This window comes from Aythya ferina, assembly GCF_964211825.1.
Source record: "Aythya ferina genome assembly, chromosome: 5".
Classification (NCBI taxonomy): Eukaryota; Metazoa; Chordata; class Aves; order Anseriformes; family Anatidae; genus Aythya; species Aythya ferina.
Window position 1 is genome coordinate 17,788,473 of NC_140301.1, and position 17,335 is coordinate 17,805,807.

The 17,335-nt window shown below is 35.9% G+C and overlaps 1 protein-coding gene across 5 annotated transcripts in view; it reads right to left on the reverse strand.

Annotated features, from left to right (window-relative positions):
- The window catches only part of PPFIA1 (PTPRF interacting protein alpha 1), a 58,183-nt gene that overhangs the window by 30,688 nt on the left and 10,160 nt on the right, over positions 1-17,335 (reverse strand). For all 5 annotated transcript variants that reach the window (XM_084520227.1, XM_084520228.1, XM_084520226.1 and 2 more), the window contains exons 3-10: positions 6,017-6,118; positions 5,202-5,366; positions 4,241-4,315; positions 3,709-3,810; positions 3,246-3,467; positions 2,385-2,531; positions 1,494-1,628; positions 406-489 (exon numbers count right to left, since the gene is read on the reverse strand). In XM_084520227.1, coding sequence (XP_084376353.1) covers positions 406-489; positions 1,494-1,628; positions 2,385-2,531; positions 3,246-3,467; positions 3,709-3,810; positions 4,241-4,315; positions 5,202-5,366; positions 6,017-6,118 — 1,032 coding nt within the window. The remainder of the gene's footprint in view (positions 1-405; positions 490-1,493; positions 1,629-2,384; positions 2,532-3,245; positions 3,468-3,708; positions 3,811-4,240; positions 4,316-5,201; positions 5,367-6,016; positions 6,119-17,335) is intronic.

Consider the following 17,335-nt stretch of genomic DNA (forward strand, 5'->3'; position numbering starts at 1 on the left):
GTAAAGGTGTAGTTTAAGATTGTAATAACTGTTCCAAGATCAGCATGAAAATCTGAACTCACGCTTTTCAAAACGGATCGGATTTTGGAACCAACTCCATTATTTATATCCTATAAACCAGTTTTTGCATGGTTGTTTCTTTCAGCAAGATTTTTGATCTCTTTATCAGAGATACAACTAGCAATTAGGTATTTCCAAACTTATTTCAGACTGACTAGGGACTTTTCAGCTTTTTCTCAAGATTTAAAGTTAGTCACAGCAAAGGGGCTCAAATCTCTCAACTATACGCCAACCTAAACGTTGGCTTATTTTAGAGATGAGACATAAAAACAGCTTTGCTGAATGATAGAAAACCATAAAAGGACTCTTTCAGCTTTGTTTCTGTGCCAAAAATATGTACTTTACCCTTTGCAGTTCTTGATTCTTTTCTTCTAACTGTGCTTCCATCTGTCTCAGTCTTTCTTCTATATTGCCATGCCTCTCTTCAGCCTGTCAATTTAAAAACAAAATTAGAACTTGTTTAAAAACTTTCAAAAGCATAAAATCATCAATGCACAATAATATATCTAACATGCTTTGTGCAACTGCCATTTATGGTAACATACAATGCAAAACAGATGGCTTTGTCACTAAAAGTACCTAGTGAGAGTTTGTATGTTAAAAAACAAAACGAAGCCTCTCACCACTAAATACTGTGAATCAACACTTACTTGAAAATGAGTTTGCAACAGCAGAAGTTCATTCAAATCCCCCAAAAACAAAAGAAATCAAAACTAAATGCATTTCCAGCTTCTCCTCACTAGCCTAGACACTATAACCCTTTGTTATTAATCATGACAAAGCAGAAAGCAGCAAGCAGAAACAAGGACTAATATACAAATTCTACCTTCCTAAGCTTGGTGGTAAGTTCCAATACTTTAGCATCTTTAGCAGCAGAGTTCCCAGGAGACAAAAGGTCAGACTACAGAGCCAGTAAAGGATGGGAAAGATAACACGGAAAGAAATGAAACTTTATAAAGACACATGCACACAAAAAGGTTCATTTGTTGTCATTACACTTTTTCAGAATTCTGTATACCATTTGCAGTCATTTAAAAATCTTTATATTAATGACTACCATTACTTCCCTATCCCCAAGTATGTTAACGCTTTGTTAACAGTGGAAGAAATTTGGCTTTCCCCTTCAGAAACTGTTGTTTTAAAATACTTTAATGCCTACTACTGAAAGAATTTTAATAAAAAGCAGCAACATAGCAATTCATAGAGGCACCTTCATAAAGGAGTGACCAGAACAAACATTCAAATTCCAAATAGTAGAAATTAAAATACAGGACAAATCAGAGTGCATTCAAAGAGATGAACAGAAAACAGGAAGATACATTCTCTGAATTAGTTGGGAAAAAACTGAAACAACTTAAAAACAACACTAAGAAAACTTCTGGTAGTAGGACACTGAGAAAACAAGTCTTGAGGACACTGTCCAGTTGTCTCACCTTTGAAAGTGCTGCAACTCTTTGTGCCAGCTCGGCTTCTACTTCTGGCAAAGTTTCAGCTTTTCTCAAGGTCTGCTGCAGCTTTTGCTCAGCTAGCTCCAGTCGCTCTTGCAATTGCCTGTTCTTGTCTTCACTCTACACAGGATTATGATCAGCAATGTTTAGTGTTAAAACAGTAATAAGAGGAAAGTGTGGATTACTGCCTTTACTAGACCTAAGGACAACAAACTACTCAAAACTGGTTTCAAACATAGATGTGGCATCTTCCTCTTCATTACATGAGAGAGCTTACCAAAAATTTATATAGAGATATATGTATATATATATATTTTTTAAAAAGTTGTATTCATATATATATTAACATGGACTTCTGTTGTTTCCTTTGATTAGAAAGTGATTGGCTCAATAACCATTCCCAGTTTATGAAGCTGAACAAGTTCTCATGTGAAATACATCAAATTTCTCCTGCAGTAAGGAAACATTTCCATGTACTATAGGCTATAAAAGTAACTACACACTACAGAAATGTTAAAACTTCTGGTTTAGAATGAGTAATTCTCTCACTTGAAACTGAAGATACATATAACATAAAAATCCATAATTAAAGTGGACAGAAGCCCTGCTCTGGCACGATCAAGTGCATCAAAATGCTTAAAACCCACTTCCCTTCCACAGTCAACTATCTCATCTTGCTCTCCAGGGTAAAATTCTGCACAACACACTCCCTGCTGAAAAACAACCACCACCAATAGTACATAACAAATATATTCATCTTCCTAAAAGCAAAGTTAAGTGCCTTAGTATAGTATCCACATTTCCATCAGTATTATGCTGAGCAAAACATACTTTTCTATCTTAATTCAAATATTTGAGCTTATTTCAAATTACAACCTGTCGATGCATGGAGTCTTTAGTGGCTATTTCATTTTCAAGTTTATCATTGAGGTCATGCACAGATGTAGCTTCACGTTGTGCAGCGAGGTAGCGTTTCTCAAGAGTTGTGATTCTCTCTTCCATGTCTTCCTTTTGGGCCATAGTCTACACAAAACACAAGACAGAATGTAGTTATTAATATAGGAGATAATTACCTTGTGATCAAACTGGGCCCGTGGAAGGAATGGAGGTGCATGACACAAACAAAAAAGAATTGGAAAGTAGTCTAACTTATGCTCAGAAGATCAGTAAACGTACTGTTTAAAAAAAAAGTTAAGATGACTGATCTTTATTTTATTACACTACAGATCTGCTACTTATCTTTTCAGTGGCACAAACAAGGTCAGATAGCATTCTTGGAATTAACTAAGGTCCCTTGCAACTTAATAAGGATACTTTTCTTCTGTAGTACACAGTAAGACTACGACCTTAGAGATCAGTGATTGGTAACAGGAACTGCTAATCACACCACTGAAATTACGTGATTCCTTAATGCTTATCTTTAAAAAGTAAAAAACAACTTCATGAATGATATCAACATTTATTAGATCAAGCATCTTTTCAAGCACCTTTCATAGTTAAAGTCCTCAATGTTAAATCTCTAGTGTAGTAAGTGTGTGAAATATCTGAAATCATATCATAGAATGGCATGGGATGGAAGGGACCTTAAAGACTGTCTAGTTCCAACCTCCCCAACATTCCTCAATTTTCAAATCAAAAATTTGAAAGAAGAAGAGAACATCAAGGTGTAACTGTGTAATGACAAATTTTGTGAAGTACTATTTTGTGACTACCCAAATTTGACAGTTTATTACTCACCTCTCGTACATCTCTCTGCAATTTTGTATTCATTTCTTCAGATTTTATTAAGTCTTTTCTAGCTGTGTCAAGATCTTCTTCCAGCTCTGCTACTCTACTAGACAAAGAAGTAAGACGTTCTTTCATTTGTGTCTGCTCTTTGTTTTGCTTATCTATGATGTCTTGAAGTTCAATTACTTTAGCGAGGTTTTCATCATGGCACAAAGAACCATCAGAGGATCTCTATTAAACAGGAAAAAATGCATTTACATATGACACAGAAATTTGAAAAAACTGTTACTTAGCAGTAAACATCCCTTCCCCAAGATAATTCTTTTATTGGATAGGCTGCAAACAGTGAAATAGTGGTAACAGACTTTTCAATTAAATCTTCACTGAAAGTCTTTTATTATGGTTTAAAATTAAAATATTCTAGTTAATCACTAAAAAGTCATACATCAGCTGAAAAAGTAAATGGCTCTACCTTCCCATTTGTAGTTGGTGTGTTTTCTTGCTCATGATTTATATCCAGCATCCCATCTGGAAGTGTTTTTTTCTGATTATTTTGCTCTTTCAAAATCATTAACTAAAAAGAAAAGAAAAGCTTGTTTATGTTTCCAGTCAATTTATATCTCAATAATTATATAAGGAACAGCTGCAAAAGTAAGGGAGCAAAACCAATTACCGATTCTACCATAAGGTATGTATTAATGTGACACAGGCACCCAAAAACTTACGCCACTACATCCTAAAAGTTCTTATTTAAAAGTCAAAGGATCTTTTTGTAGTTTTGGTTGTTTGCCTTCCCCCCCCCCGCCCTCCACCTCTATCCCCCCTTTCTTGCTCTTTCAAAGTGACACAGTTGAAAACTGCAGTTATCCCCATTTGGGAAAAAAATAAAAATGCAGGAAGTGAAAAAAAAAAACAACAATTTTAACAACTCAAATTACTTTGTACAAATACTGATTAAACACCTACAATACACACCTGAAGATTTCTTTTAAAAAGAAACCTACCTCTTTATGCGTAGTACCTAGTTCTTCTTCCAATAAGCTACATCGTTCAAGTGCTACTCGTAACCTCTCCCTTACCTGAAAGAATCATTTGAAACAATTTGATATCTCTGAAATTAGGAAGAAATAAATTTCATGCATCACCATACCACCATTCCCTTTTAGATAATAAATGTTTTATTACCATTTAACTTAGAGACCAGCTTAATCTTTATTCAATAGCAAATACAAGACACTCCAAAAAGACTTTCTAGATAAACAATGCATATCTTAATCTAGCTTTTTTGTTGTTGTTGCTGTAAGCAAATTGTATCTCGACATGACCTGTACATTCACTTAACACATCCAGAATTTGCTTATCCTTTTGAAACCCACAAAGTGTGTATACATACATTTGCTTATTCACAACAAGGAAGGGGCAGAATTTTCCTTAACACCATTTGCAAGACTTTATACATAAAGTTCACAAAAGTTTGGTAAACTATGAATCTGTAGTAAAATTCACAGAAGATGTTTATTACCACTTGCATAGCCTGCTGCCAGTATCAGGCACAACGCAAGGGTGAAGCTCCTTTAATTCAGCTTGTTTTATAAGACAGCAAAAGCAGATTCCTCCCTGTTGTTCTCCTTAGTCCACTTCCTATATTGCATACCCAAAAGGCTAAATCCTGATATTACATGGATAAGTAAATGTAAGCATTTGTACAACAAATACAATGCACCTGAACCATGTTTGGTTTACATTAGAACAGTTAATAGAATACAGGAATAAATTCCAGCACCTTGCTGCAGCGCAATATTAATTTAGGAGAGCAGTTACAGACACACTTATAGCACAGCCACCATCTTAATACAGGAAAAGTTCAGAGAACCTGTCTTCTACAACTTCAGTACAAACAGCTATAGCCCATAGAAAAGAAAGGTTGGATAGGATGAGATGACATTAGCTAGCATATTTCATTACCTTTTCATCAAGGGCTTTATGGTGTTCAAATAAAGATTTTAGTGCTTTGAGAACTTCTACTTCACTAGAAACTCCTGCTGGAGACTGAGCTTGTCTCTTTACAACAGTCATTCTGAGAGATCGCTCATGCCTGGAGACAAGACATTCCAAATGTTCCAGTAATAGCTAAAACAAAAAACAACAATGTTTATTCCTGTTCGGAACAGCTGCAGAAAGCTTTGCCTCCTAAAACACCACATTTTGTATTCTAAACTTCAAATCTGAGAACCAACAACTATTACATCAAGTATAAAGACTCATTTTTAACATTTCGCCCATATTAAAAGTGGTATCAGAGCATACAATGTGCGTTCCCTTTTGGTCTAGCTTTTAAATGAGGCTTCTACTTAACCGGGTCTTTCCAGTTCCTCCACCAATCTGAGGAACAGCGTGCTTGTGAAAAGGATACACACAGGAAATACTCTAAACTGGAGAGCAACTGCTCTGCTAGCAGCTGGGTAAGCTGCTAGATCAGGCAGCTTGCCTGCTCTACTCCTTTGCTCCCAAGTAATGTATGATTTCAAAATTGTAACGAGAAGAGAGCTGAGTGACATAGCAGTGCAATCTTACAGGCCTTCCAGGATTCTGCACAGCACTATTTGGAGCTATACAAAAGTTTGCAAACTTTCTTAACACACATTTACACCTCCAGGAGGATTCACATACAAACGTCAAGGAAAAAACTTTTAGCTTTTCAAATTCAACATTCAGTATTTTTCTCCACATAGCTGGATACTGCAAAAAGGATGATTCTGGAGAGAAGACAAGGAACTTACCCTGGTATTATTTCTTTCTGCTTTCAGTTCAGCAATTTCTTCCTCCCTTTCAAGCAGCTGTTCCCTGCATACATTTAGTTCTTTTGTAAGCGCTGCAAATTCCTGAAATAAACCAGACAGAAATATAAGTACATCAAATATTGGGACACAGTGAGAGTGGATTAATAGGAACACTTGACACAATTTTTCAAAGTATTCATTTCAGATGTCTAAAGCCAATACAATTGTACAGTCATGCTAAGCAGGCTTAAATTCAAACACTTAAAACCTTTATAATATTAACTGTCAAGATAAAAAACATTTGACCAGTACTTCAAAAACTTGTGTCTCCTCTGGCAATTATCTGAGTAAGGGTATCCCTGTTAAGCAAAGGGAAAAAACTTTCTAATGCACTTGTACATTGTTTCAAAGATTTCTTTTTAAAGGACTGCTGTCAGGAACGCAAAAACAGACCACTAGAAAGTGTAGTGAAAAACAGAAGTCAGCAACACATGATGTTTTTATTCAGTATTTAGTTGTGAGAGGCAATATATAACCCTGCCAGTTACCAAAATACACAGGTTACTTTGTAATAACAAAGCATTCTTGAAGCCTCACCACTGGAGGACCCAGACCTTTACTTGTATTTGTCTACTTTAGCAGTACACAGGGATTTTGCTTATACCTATTTCCAAACCTCACAAAACAAAAGTGGAACAGACCTTTTCCCTACAGTTCTGCAAGAAATCCAGGAAGACTAGAATCAGAATTTTTCTAAATGAGGAGCCCTTGAGTTTTCAAAAGACTTTCCCTTCAATTTCAACAAAGCTTTCACCAAACAAAATTAAACTGAAATAAGCATCACAGAGTGGGAAGGCATCAGCAAACAGCAGCTAAGGTAACTCACAGCAGTTACTGCATGGCTTGCTTTTTGTTTGCTTGTTCCACTATTTTGAACACTAAGACAAATCAGCAGTAAAGAATACATTTCTACATTTGGGGGGTTGTTAGAAAGATACGATTTTCTTGAGTACCTGGAATAGCTACTACATCCTAAGGTATTTCCACGTTCTAGCAAAAGCCTCCCTAGAATCACTCATTATAAATGGCATTTAAGCTCCAGATCAACTCAAAGAGCATACTCTGGATATAACGGAATATGAAATTATACAAGACACACTTATAAGTGCTGAGAATAATCTTACCTACATACTTACTCTAAAAAAATTAAAGTTGTTTCTAATGTGGTTCAGATTATAACTAGCTGTAAGCCTACATGTGAATGAGCCCATACTTTAGAAGACAGCTTCGTAGGAAACCGGGAAAAAACACAACACTTTTTCCATCAGTGCAACTTAGGATGAGAAATTAAACACACGTTGATCACTTCAATGGCTGATGAACACAACAGAAGCACTTGTATAAGAAAAGATGGAAACGCTAATACACAAGTTAGTATTCTCTACTGTCTAAAAAAGAGAAAAACAAGTCATGTCTAATAAACAGTAAATTGCTACAGCTGCACTGGTAAGTTGAAGAAGATACAGCAAACTAAGAATATATTATGTAACTACACTGTGTGCACAGAAGACACTTCTCTAAGTCTTCCAAGCTCTGCAAGATATACTGCCTAACAGACAGCAGCTGCATAGCAAGTAAAAATTTAAAATGGAGCCCTTTTGCAAAAAAAAAAAAAAAAAAAAAAAATCAGTGACAGAAAACACATGCTTAAAAACAAAAGGACCCAACTAATTATACTAGCACATCTGCAAATTCTAACATGCAGCTAAAATAAGCAGTCAGAAGACATATCTTAATCTAATTAATCAAACAATTAATTTAGTAAGCTTTGTTTTAAAATATGCACATGACAAAAGACAAAAATACTATTGCACAACATATACCTACAGTGAACTCCTTTGGGATTACTAACGCATTAGACGTTTAAAAGTTGCTATGAAAGGAACAGTAATATCACCAGCACAGATGCAAAAATCCATCACCATAATCCCTCTTCCTAAAGAAAAAACTGTTAATTCAGTACAATCCACTTAGTTAATTAGGAAACAACTGCAGAAAAAAACACTTAATTTTCCTTCATTTTTTCTACTGCTAAAAAAAAAAAAAAGCCTATTTCTTTACCGTACTTACTAATTAACATTCATATAAATTTTCATCAGAATATTTCAACTTCATACATTGACTCATTTGTATCCTTAAAAAAAAGGCCTATTATTTTCAAGTAAAAACTGCTGGAAATATACTTCTTAGAACATCCTGGTGAGCAACTTTATAGCTAATGTAAGTTTTAAGCATTCGAAACAAAATTTAAAAAGATTCCTGAGTCCAAGGTAGACAAAGAAAGAAAGCAGTCCACCTCACACTTCACAGGAACTGAAGGAAAGATCCAGTCTATGACCTTGCCTGCAGAACTCACCATAACGTCAGAGTTTTTATTGTACCTTCAATAACCCCCCTTGGTGGGAGTTTTCACAGCTCCCAGGCAACTGACAGCACACATCTCTTCTGTTCCAGCATAAATGCAGGTAAACCCAACTGAGTTTCTGAAGTTGTAGTTACTCGAAAGCCTACCTTACATATCTTTACATATTACATAATTAACGGTTTTCAAGTACTACTGAAACTATTAACAGATTCAAATTTTTTACAAGAGAGCTTGATATGAACTTATTTTCCAGTTGTGGAGTTTTGTGTTTGTTTTTTTTCTTCTCCCCCTTTCAAAAAGCTAAAAGCTTCCAAATGTCCGTGATTGTGATTTTTGATGTTGACATCAGGCTGACAATGGTAAGTCCTATGTTCTTCCAGAGTCTACCACAGGTCTTGAGTACGTGATAAAGAAAGCAGCAAGGACTACTAGACACCATTTCACCACCCTTCCTGGAGTTAGAATCACTGGGTAGCATTAATAGAAGTGTTACCTAAGATACGTACAAAAATGTTCACAAAAACAGCTGTGTATTTCAAAGGAAGTATATTCACCCTTCAAATGATTATAATACAGACAGTTCTATTCCATCACATATTCCTGTGCAAACATAAGTTATAGCACAAATATATCATAATTATGACATGAACCACCACACTGTCAGATGACCCAAAAAGAACAATACACACAGGAATTTATATTGCTGCTGTATAAACAGACTGACACGTATTTCTAGCATTGCATAATATATCCACTGCTGTTTGTTTTTACAAAATGTATTTGCTGTGAGTCCCATAACCTGCCTTATAAAGAACACTTGAATGTCCTTAGTTTCAGTTGACGCTGCCAAAAGACATGTCTTTTCTAGTTTTAATACCCATCTTCAACAGAAGACAATCCGATTTCCTCGAGCAGTTCAAAGGGAACTATTTGCAACTTTGTAATCTCAAAGAAGAGTTTTTAGTTGTCTACATTTCCTCCTTGGCATTAAATGAATCTACAGAAGAAACTAAAGGAAACAAGAAAAATCCTGAAAAACTTTTCTGCTTATCCACAGAGTTGTATTACTTGCTCTGTCTTCTCCTTAGGTACAGAATTTCAGAATGAAGTTCCACTCTGCTTCCAGCTGCAAGCAAAATAATACCCTACTCTGAAGACTGACAAGGATGGGACTCAAAATAAGCACTTCAGAGCATTTACTACAAGAAACAGAGGGCTAAATATACTGAATATCCCTTGCTGAGTAGAACATACTGGCAAAAGTTCAAGTATTATACTAAACCAAAATGCTTATTCAAGAAAGTTACCTTCTGTATTTGCATCACTCCAAACATGACACTCCTACTGCAAAAAATTATAACTCAACAAAAAAAGAATATCAGTGAAAGTAACTTTGTTATTGTTCAGTAATATGTTTTCTGGGTTTTGTCCACAAACTCCACAAGTTTTTAAAACAATTGTGTTTCTTCCACATCAACCTTCAGAACTGACCTTCAACTGTTAGTATTTTAGAGGCCACAAACATCCTTCCAAAGGTTGCACCAGCTGATGTCTAGCTGTCAAGTCTGTAGAATTCTGCTGTCTGACCTGACACTTGATTGCTTATAAGACAATGGTCCAGGAACATTACAGCTTTCAGGAAACAGGTTTTCTTCATGTATATTACAAGCATAATTTATAGGTTTCACTTGTGCATTGCAAGCCCCTAAACGCTACATGACAGGAAGAAAGGTATTTCAGTTGGAGAAAAATTGGGGATTAGTTCTATTTCTCTGAAGAGTCTAACAACATGAGCTGCACACTAGGGATGCTCTTTGCTACTATAACTGCAAACAACAGTAAAGTTGCTTGAGATTTGTTTACACAGAAAACTTTTTTCCACAATAAAAAACAATGCTGCTCTTCAGCACATAAGGATTCATGGATTAACAGCAACAAGATGACTAGAAAACTTAAAGGATAAAAAGATATAAAACTAAACATCCTTTGAATACATACTACTTTTAATTCATCCAGAAAATATTACCTTCTTGCAATCAAGAAGGATGAAGACGCAACTGTTGCATCTTTAGGAATGTATCTGCCAGAAATATGAGAAAGGAATTTATCTGTTTAATCTTTACATCACATTTTACTTTACCGTTAACATTCTGTTCTGTGGTCTGCATATCAAAACAATCCACTCAAAAATCCAAGAAACTGAAAGGATGATGAAAAGAACTGGGGAAAAACACAGGCCATCAGAGATGAGAAACCAAGGTAACCTGAGATAAACATTCTTCATGTTATTTGTTACATAGCATCCACACTTATTCCAAATGATGTGTAAATTAAAATGAGAAAGGTCATAAAGCAACTAAAACAAACCAAAATATTTAAGCTTAACAGAATATTTAATGGTCCTCTTATTTTAAACGCAATGGTTGTAGGCAGCAAGAGGGGCCAATGTCCCCATGTATTGGATTTTAAGATACGTAAGTGTTTAATAAAATTGGAAAGTACCTAATAAAAGAAGTAAATGTTTGTAGTTGTTGACTCACAAGGGGTTAGGTTTTTCAGCTATCACAATTACTTAATTTAATATTCCTTAGACTTAAGAGTTACATCTACAATATTCACATGCTTTAATCATTAAACCTTGCCTTCCAAAAAAACAGTTATACACTGACAGCAGAAATCCAGAAGAAACATCAATCAGCATAAATAACGCTTTGCTATTCAGCATAATAAATAAGATTGCTTTCAACCTCTCCATACCTGCAGTATATGCTAATAGGAAAGACAAAAATTAAGACTAAAATGTGAAGAAAAATATTTTGCTGTTCACATAATGAAATTACTTTCCAGTAAGCAAACAACCTGGATTTTCTAACCTGGAAATAAAAAGTTGTTTCAAACATTAAGAGAATCAGGTCTATGAAAAAATGTTTCTTTTGCTCTAAAACAACTAAAAAAAATATGAAGGGAATGTATGAAGTTACTTAAAGGGATACTAAGATATAATTATATCAAACAAGTTTCAGAGCAATTTTCACGCTTAAAGTGGCTGGTTTTGACAGAGCTACCCACCAACCAGTGAGAATGGTGTAGCATACACTACACTTTAAAATATCAGCCTCCTTTTCTACTTCTTATGCATATAAGGTTTTATAACTCAAAAAAAAAAAAAAAAAAACCTACTAAAATAGGTGCAGATTTCTTTGCTATTAACAATTTTCTCCCATTCCAAGTAGTGGCATGGAGAAAGTTTAAAATGCTTAGTAGCACCTGTTTTTACCTCTCATTAGTTTACATTTTCCTTGACTCAAAAGCCTGTTTGTTTTTTCCGCTTTAACAAAAGCTGTAACACTGCAGGAAAACACTAAAACAAGCATTGCACCTAGCTAATGGGTAATTATTAATATTAAACAAATATTAAATTAAAGCTGAGTAACTTCTATCATTCCAACACTCTTTTTTGGTATGGTATTCTTCAACCTTGTTTCTTGGATTGACCTATCTGGGCTTTGTCACTAATGATGCTCAATCCTAAATATGCAATTAAGTTTTAAAATGTTTACAGTTGCATAATGTTACTGCTCTGGAATGAAACACTGCTTCCAGTCCACTTTGGAGATGAAAGCAGAACCAACTGTCTAGCATCTGACAGAAAGCAATGCACGAAAGAACTCTAGCTCACAGCCAGTAGGTACCAAACACATGCCCAAGAGCAAAATGGAGCAAAAGTTCAGAGTAAAACAATCTCCATGGAAATAGGTTTCCAGTTACCGTCTTGACTGAGTTGCTCACATGTATGTGCGGTATTCACTGAGCCTTAACTACAAGGCATTAAATCTGGACTTCATTGCTAGGAACTCTGGGGAAGTGCTGCATGTCGAAGTGTAAGAAAACATAAATGAAGATGGATGGTATTTGACAGCTGTGCAAAAGCAACACTGAATTAACAGAAAAGGGGAGGTAAAAACACATCAGTTTCTGTGTTTTCCTGTCTATAGGTCCCCTGTCACTGATCTAACACATTTCTGATTGACGTTTTCTACCTGTGCATGGGAGCATAGAAGTACTGCAACCCAAAGCATGGCTGAATCTTTAACCCCTTGAGAAATCAGAGGTTTTCTTTTCACCACACTAATCAACACCCAAACTTCATACGTGCTGCAGAACACTTTGGAAATTGAACCTGTAAAACCTAGTACAAAGACTGAAGCACAGGTTGCAGAAAAGCAAACAGGAGCCACCTACACTCAAATCATTAACTACAGCCTGCATAAACTTGCAAAGTCATTACCACCTATACTCTTGCATTTAATTTTCTCTAAATTCTGCAAACCATCTCTATTATGTATATGAGACTAAGGGCAAAGCCTAGTGCAAAACTAACTGTGCACCACTGGACAGCCAGGCACTGATTATATACTCTTTCTTACAGTGCAAGGTACACATGCTAACCTGAGAGTCTTCCAAGCTCCACCACTAATTAGAGCTACATACAACACAGTGAATACAGTAGTCAATTTCTAGAGAAAAAGACTGTTTGCTGGTAATATTCAAAACTAAGCCATAGCAGCATCCTATTTTCTTCAGTGCTAAACCAACCTCACTGTGAGTCTGTAAAATTCAGAAAAAAAAACACAAGACTGTTTAAACAAGTCCAAAAATATTTCCCAGTTACTCTTGGTTTATGTCTAAATTTGCAGTTTGCTAAGCATCTTCCTGTAAGGCAAACAGCCTTAGTATCACTGAAAGATTAAGAATTCAGGTTTTCTCCAAGTAGCAGGTTAATCACTTCATCAGCCTCAACAAATCATTGCCAGCATCTGTGGCTGGTTCAAAGTACAGTGGATCACAGAGTCTATTTTCAGTTAACCCAGAGCAGACACCACCTATACTCACCATAGCCTTTTTAACAGAGTTTTAAACTACTTAAACTACAGATGGGTTACAAAGATTATATATTGAATCAGAGAACAGCTATACCAAATCCCTCCCACCTTAATCTCCATCAGGAAAGCATTGGTGCAGACTGGTCAGTAATACAGCAATCCTCTTCAATACTACATCAATCCAGCTACTCATTTTACATAAGAATAGTTTACCTAACACAGAAACAATTTGAGAAATAATTGGGGGGGGGGGGAGGGGGGTTGGGAAAACAAATGCCTCAATTAAACCCTACATTAATGAATTTGAAGGGTTTCAGTGTGAATAACCTCATTCCTGCACCCCTAGCCTAGTCTATTTTGATTAGTAACTAATGCAGTAAGTAGTAGGACAACTTCTTAGTTGTAGCTTTAGGCATCTCCATTTTTGGAGTCCATGTCAGTAAAAAAACTTACCCACACCCATATCCACTATGGCAAAAGGAGAATACAGTTGTACTTAATTAAAGAGGAAGAATCTTGCTTTACCAGTTTGACGAGGGCAAAACCAGCCTCCATCTTTAATATGACACTATAGAGATTTCATTTAAATTTCTCCTCTCCACATAAAAGTTGGTCAAGATCTCCTGGGAGCCTGTACAGGATTTCACAACATAAAACGCTTCTAAAAACGTCAAACTGTAAAGTTAACTGCAAGGTATCTGAGAAAATATCACACAAGTCCAATATTTCTAGTGGACCTCCCCAGTTATGGAGGCTGAGCAGCCACCACAAAAGCTGTTAACAAGATCTTTTAAGTTGTAAACAATACTGAACTGTCAGTTTCCTTGGGCAAGAAAAGAAACACGGTGTTTTTTTCCTGTTGATCAACTCCAAACATACTGCACTCAAAAGCAACAGTACAATTCTTGCTCAGCTGACATTTAAAATTAAATTTCCATGACTTCAGAATTAAAAGTCATTTAATCCTGAATACTGACTTTCAGCATCTCAATCCTCACGTGAATACCATTTCACTTTTTTTTTTTTTTTCCAGAAATAGACCCAGAACAAGAACCTTCGTGCATGATTATTTCGGTGACAAGATACCTCTGCTTGCAAAAACCGTAAGCAGCAGCTGAGGCACGGCACTGCCCTGCCCTATTCCAGCCATTAATCTCGGCCTCGAGTTGTCAGGCTTAGTTCTGTGGCCAGTAGTTGTACAGTACATTTTTCACACCGTGTTAACAGGGAGTGCTTGGGAATATCTGAATAAGGCTGGCCAAGCCACCCTCATTAAACAAGCATCAACATGCGTTCCCCCTCAGTGCTCTGCTATTATACACACACACTTTTTTGCCAACTGATGAACAGTTCAGTTTTATGATTTCAAACTTGTTTAAGCAAGTAATACTCAATGAGGACAGATACACGTCTTCAGCAGGTAACTGAACTTGCAGTCCCTTTACATTCTATTTTTCTTTGTACTATAACATTCAGTTTTTATGCTAAGTGGATTTACTAACCAAAGCTAAATATACAAGTCTGCAATATTTGGACTGAATGCAATTGGACCATTCCATGGAAAAGTTACTTGATTTTTGCAATAAAAGCTAATCTAAAGCCTATTCAAAAAGAGTTTTTTCATGTCTTAAAATAGACACGTCCAATACTTAAACACAAGAGCTTAACCCAGTAATGCAGATTGTCAAAACAATTTATTTTTATGCTTTTTTAATGTTTTGTTGTTTGGTGTTTTTTGACTGCACAAAGGATACTTGTAACAAACAGTTCCATCACGCTTTCTAACAACTGCCTGAACCCAAAAACCAGAACCACAGAATATCCTGAGCTGGAAGGGACTCACAAGGATCATGGAGTCCAACGTGTTACATCACAGAACAAAGCCAGGGATATGACTAACGTTAAATTGCAAGATGGGAAAAAGAAGAGAAGAGGATAGTCTGTTAACACGCTGTAACCGGTAACAGATACTGGAGCAAAAGACGGATTAGTGTGGAACCTGGTCTGAAGAGCAAGTACCTCCTGTTCCACGCTAGGCTACAAACGAAGGAAAAATGATGCAACCAGGAGACCCTGAGGCCTTATACACAGTTGAGAGAAAAGATTAGCTTGGCCCATTTCTCCTCTACCACCTCCCTGGACAATCTTCTATAACCATTACACAAAAATACAGAAGAGAATTAAGCAAGCTTTAAAGACTACAGTTACAACAAGGAATCAGAACTGCATTAACGTATGAACATAAAGAGATTACAAGAGGGGAAAAGGGCAGCTTCTTTCCTGCATGGACAAGCACTGAAAGCTAAAATCCTAAAAAGCTTTTTGATTTTTCCCTTTGCCAGAACTAATTCCACATTTATTGAAACAGACTCAAGTTTTAGAAGATATTGTCGAACCACACCCTCAAAAGACATTCTGAAAACACAAGCTGTGTGTTCTAAAAGAAATTACCAGATGCACCTGCCCCATGTTCTTCAACATACAGCTAACAAAGAATGTAATGACCCTTCAGAGACACTTCACTATGAAATACATCAAAATGATCATACCGTATGAAAAACGCATTACTCTAGGAAGATTCACAGTAATATTCCACGGCATCTCTGAGATTATCTAAGCCAAGTTTTAGCCATTCACACAAAATTAATATGGCAAATAAGAAGAGCTTCAAAGAGATATTCTAAATTTAGACATTTCCTTAAAACGTGCATAAACGTGAAGACCCCAAATAAATTCACCATATACCCAAGGTCTGAAAAACTGTTCTCCACACAAATTCTGTTCCATGGTCTCTAAGGTATAGTCATCTTTCATACCCATAAAGTTTAGATTATCTGAAGAAGTGCTAGCGCTACAGGTAACTTTCATACCACGTAATTCCCTTCAAACCTTTAAAGGATATCTGACTGGGGTGAAAAGTTTTTCATCTCTGTGTTTCCAAATTAAGATACAAGACATGTCCCGTCTTAAATTCTAGCAGAAGCAAGAGATTGAAGTGTGAGATGTCAGCTGGGACTTTAAATGTGACATAAAAGAACCTTAAAAATACTGTATTACACAAAGTTCAGGTTCCCATTGGGAACAGTAAAACCACAAAACTTATTTATGCACAGAACTACGGTGAGAAGCACAGCTAGTAACAGAATTTAAGTCCAAAACACCACTTCAGCTACCAGATTTCCTGTTTCTGGATAGAATTGCAGAGAAAGTGAGTTTTCACTGACATTCTATCGTCAAAAGTAGATATTGCTACATGATTTCTATGACAGGCTAACATAAAACACTTGAGAATCCACAATGCAAACCCACAAACCCAGAGTTTAAACCTTGTCATTGATCAAGTCAGAAGCACTTTCAGATACGTATAACAGAACTCCTCCCCCCCAATTTTCTTTCTGAAAAGTTAAATTTACAGTGTGAAAAAATTTGTATCAATTTGTATTCAGCACACAATGAAACAAACAAGCAATTCCACTTGCAGATCTCTCCCCTTTTTCAGTGGCTTGTTTCATGATCACACTCCAAAGCTAATAAGCATTTTAAAAAAGACTGATCAAATTGGTTATTTGCTAAGATAACTAGTACCTTTAAAATAACAGCAATTTACAATCCTCTTCACTGAACAAACCATCTCCACATTAAAGAAAGTTTTACCGTTTACACTAAGGATTTGGGTAGCCAAAATTCCTTTTCAAGTAATTCAAAATAAATACCATTTCTCATTACAGGAAATCACCAGCATTGAGAAGACAATGATTATTAAACTTCAGCCAGCTGCAAGACAGTTTGTTTACATTAATATTCATAGCAAAGTCTTTCAACTATACAGACGGCCAATCTAAACTTTGTATAGATTGACACAAAAATTCTTTGTTTAAACTGCACCTCCTGAAATATTTTGGTTCATTTACACAGTGTAAAACAAAACAGCTACTAAGCTTATATAATTACATCCTTATACTGTATGCCATCCTGTAAATTTGACGTAGGAAAAAGATTTCTACAGTAAAG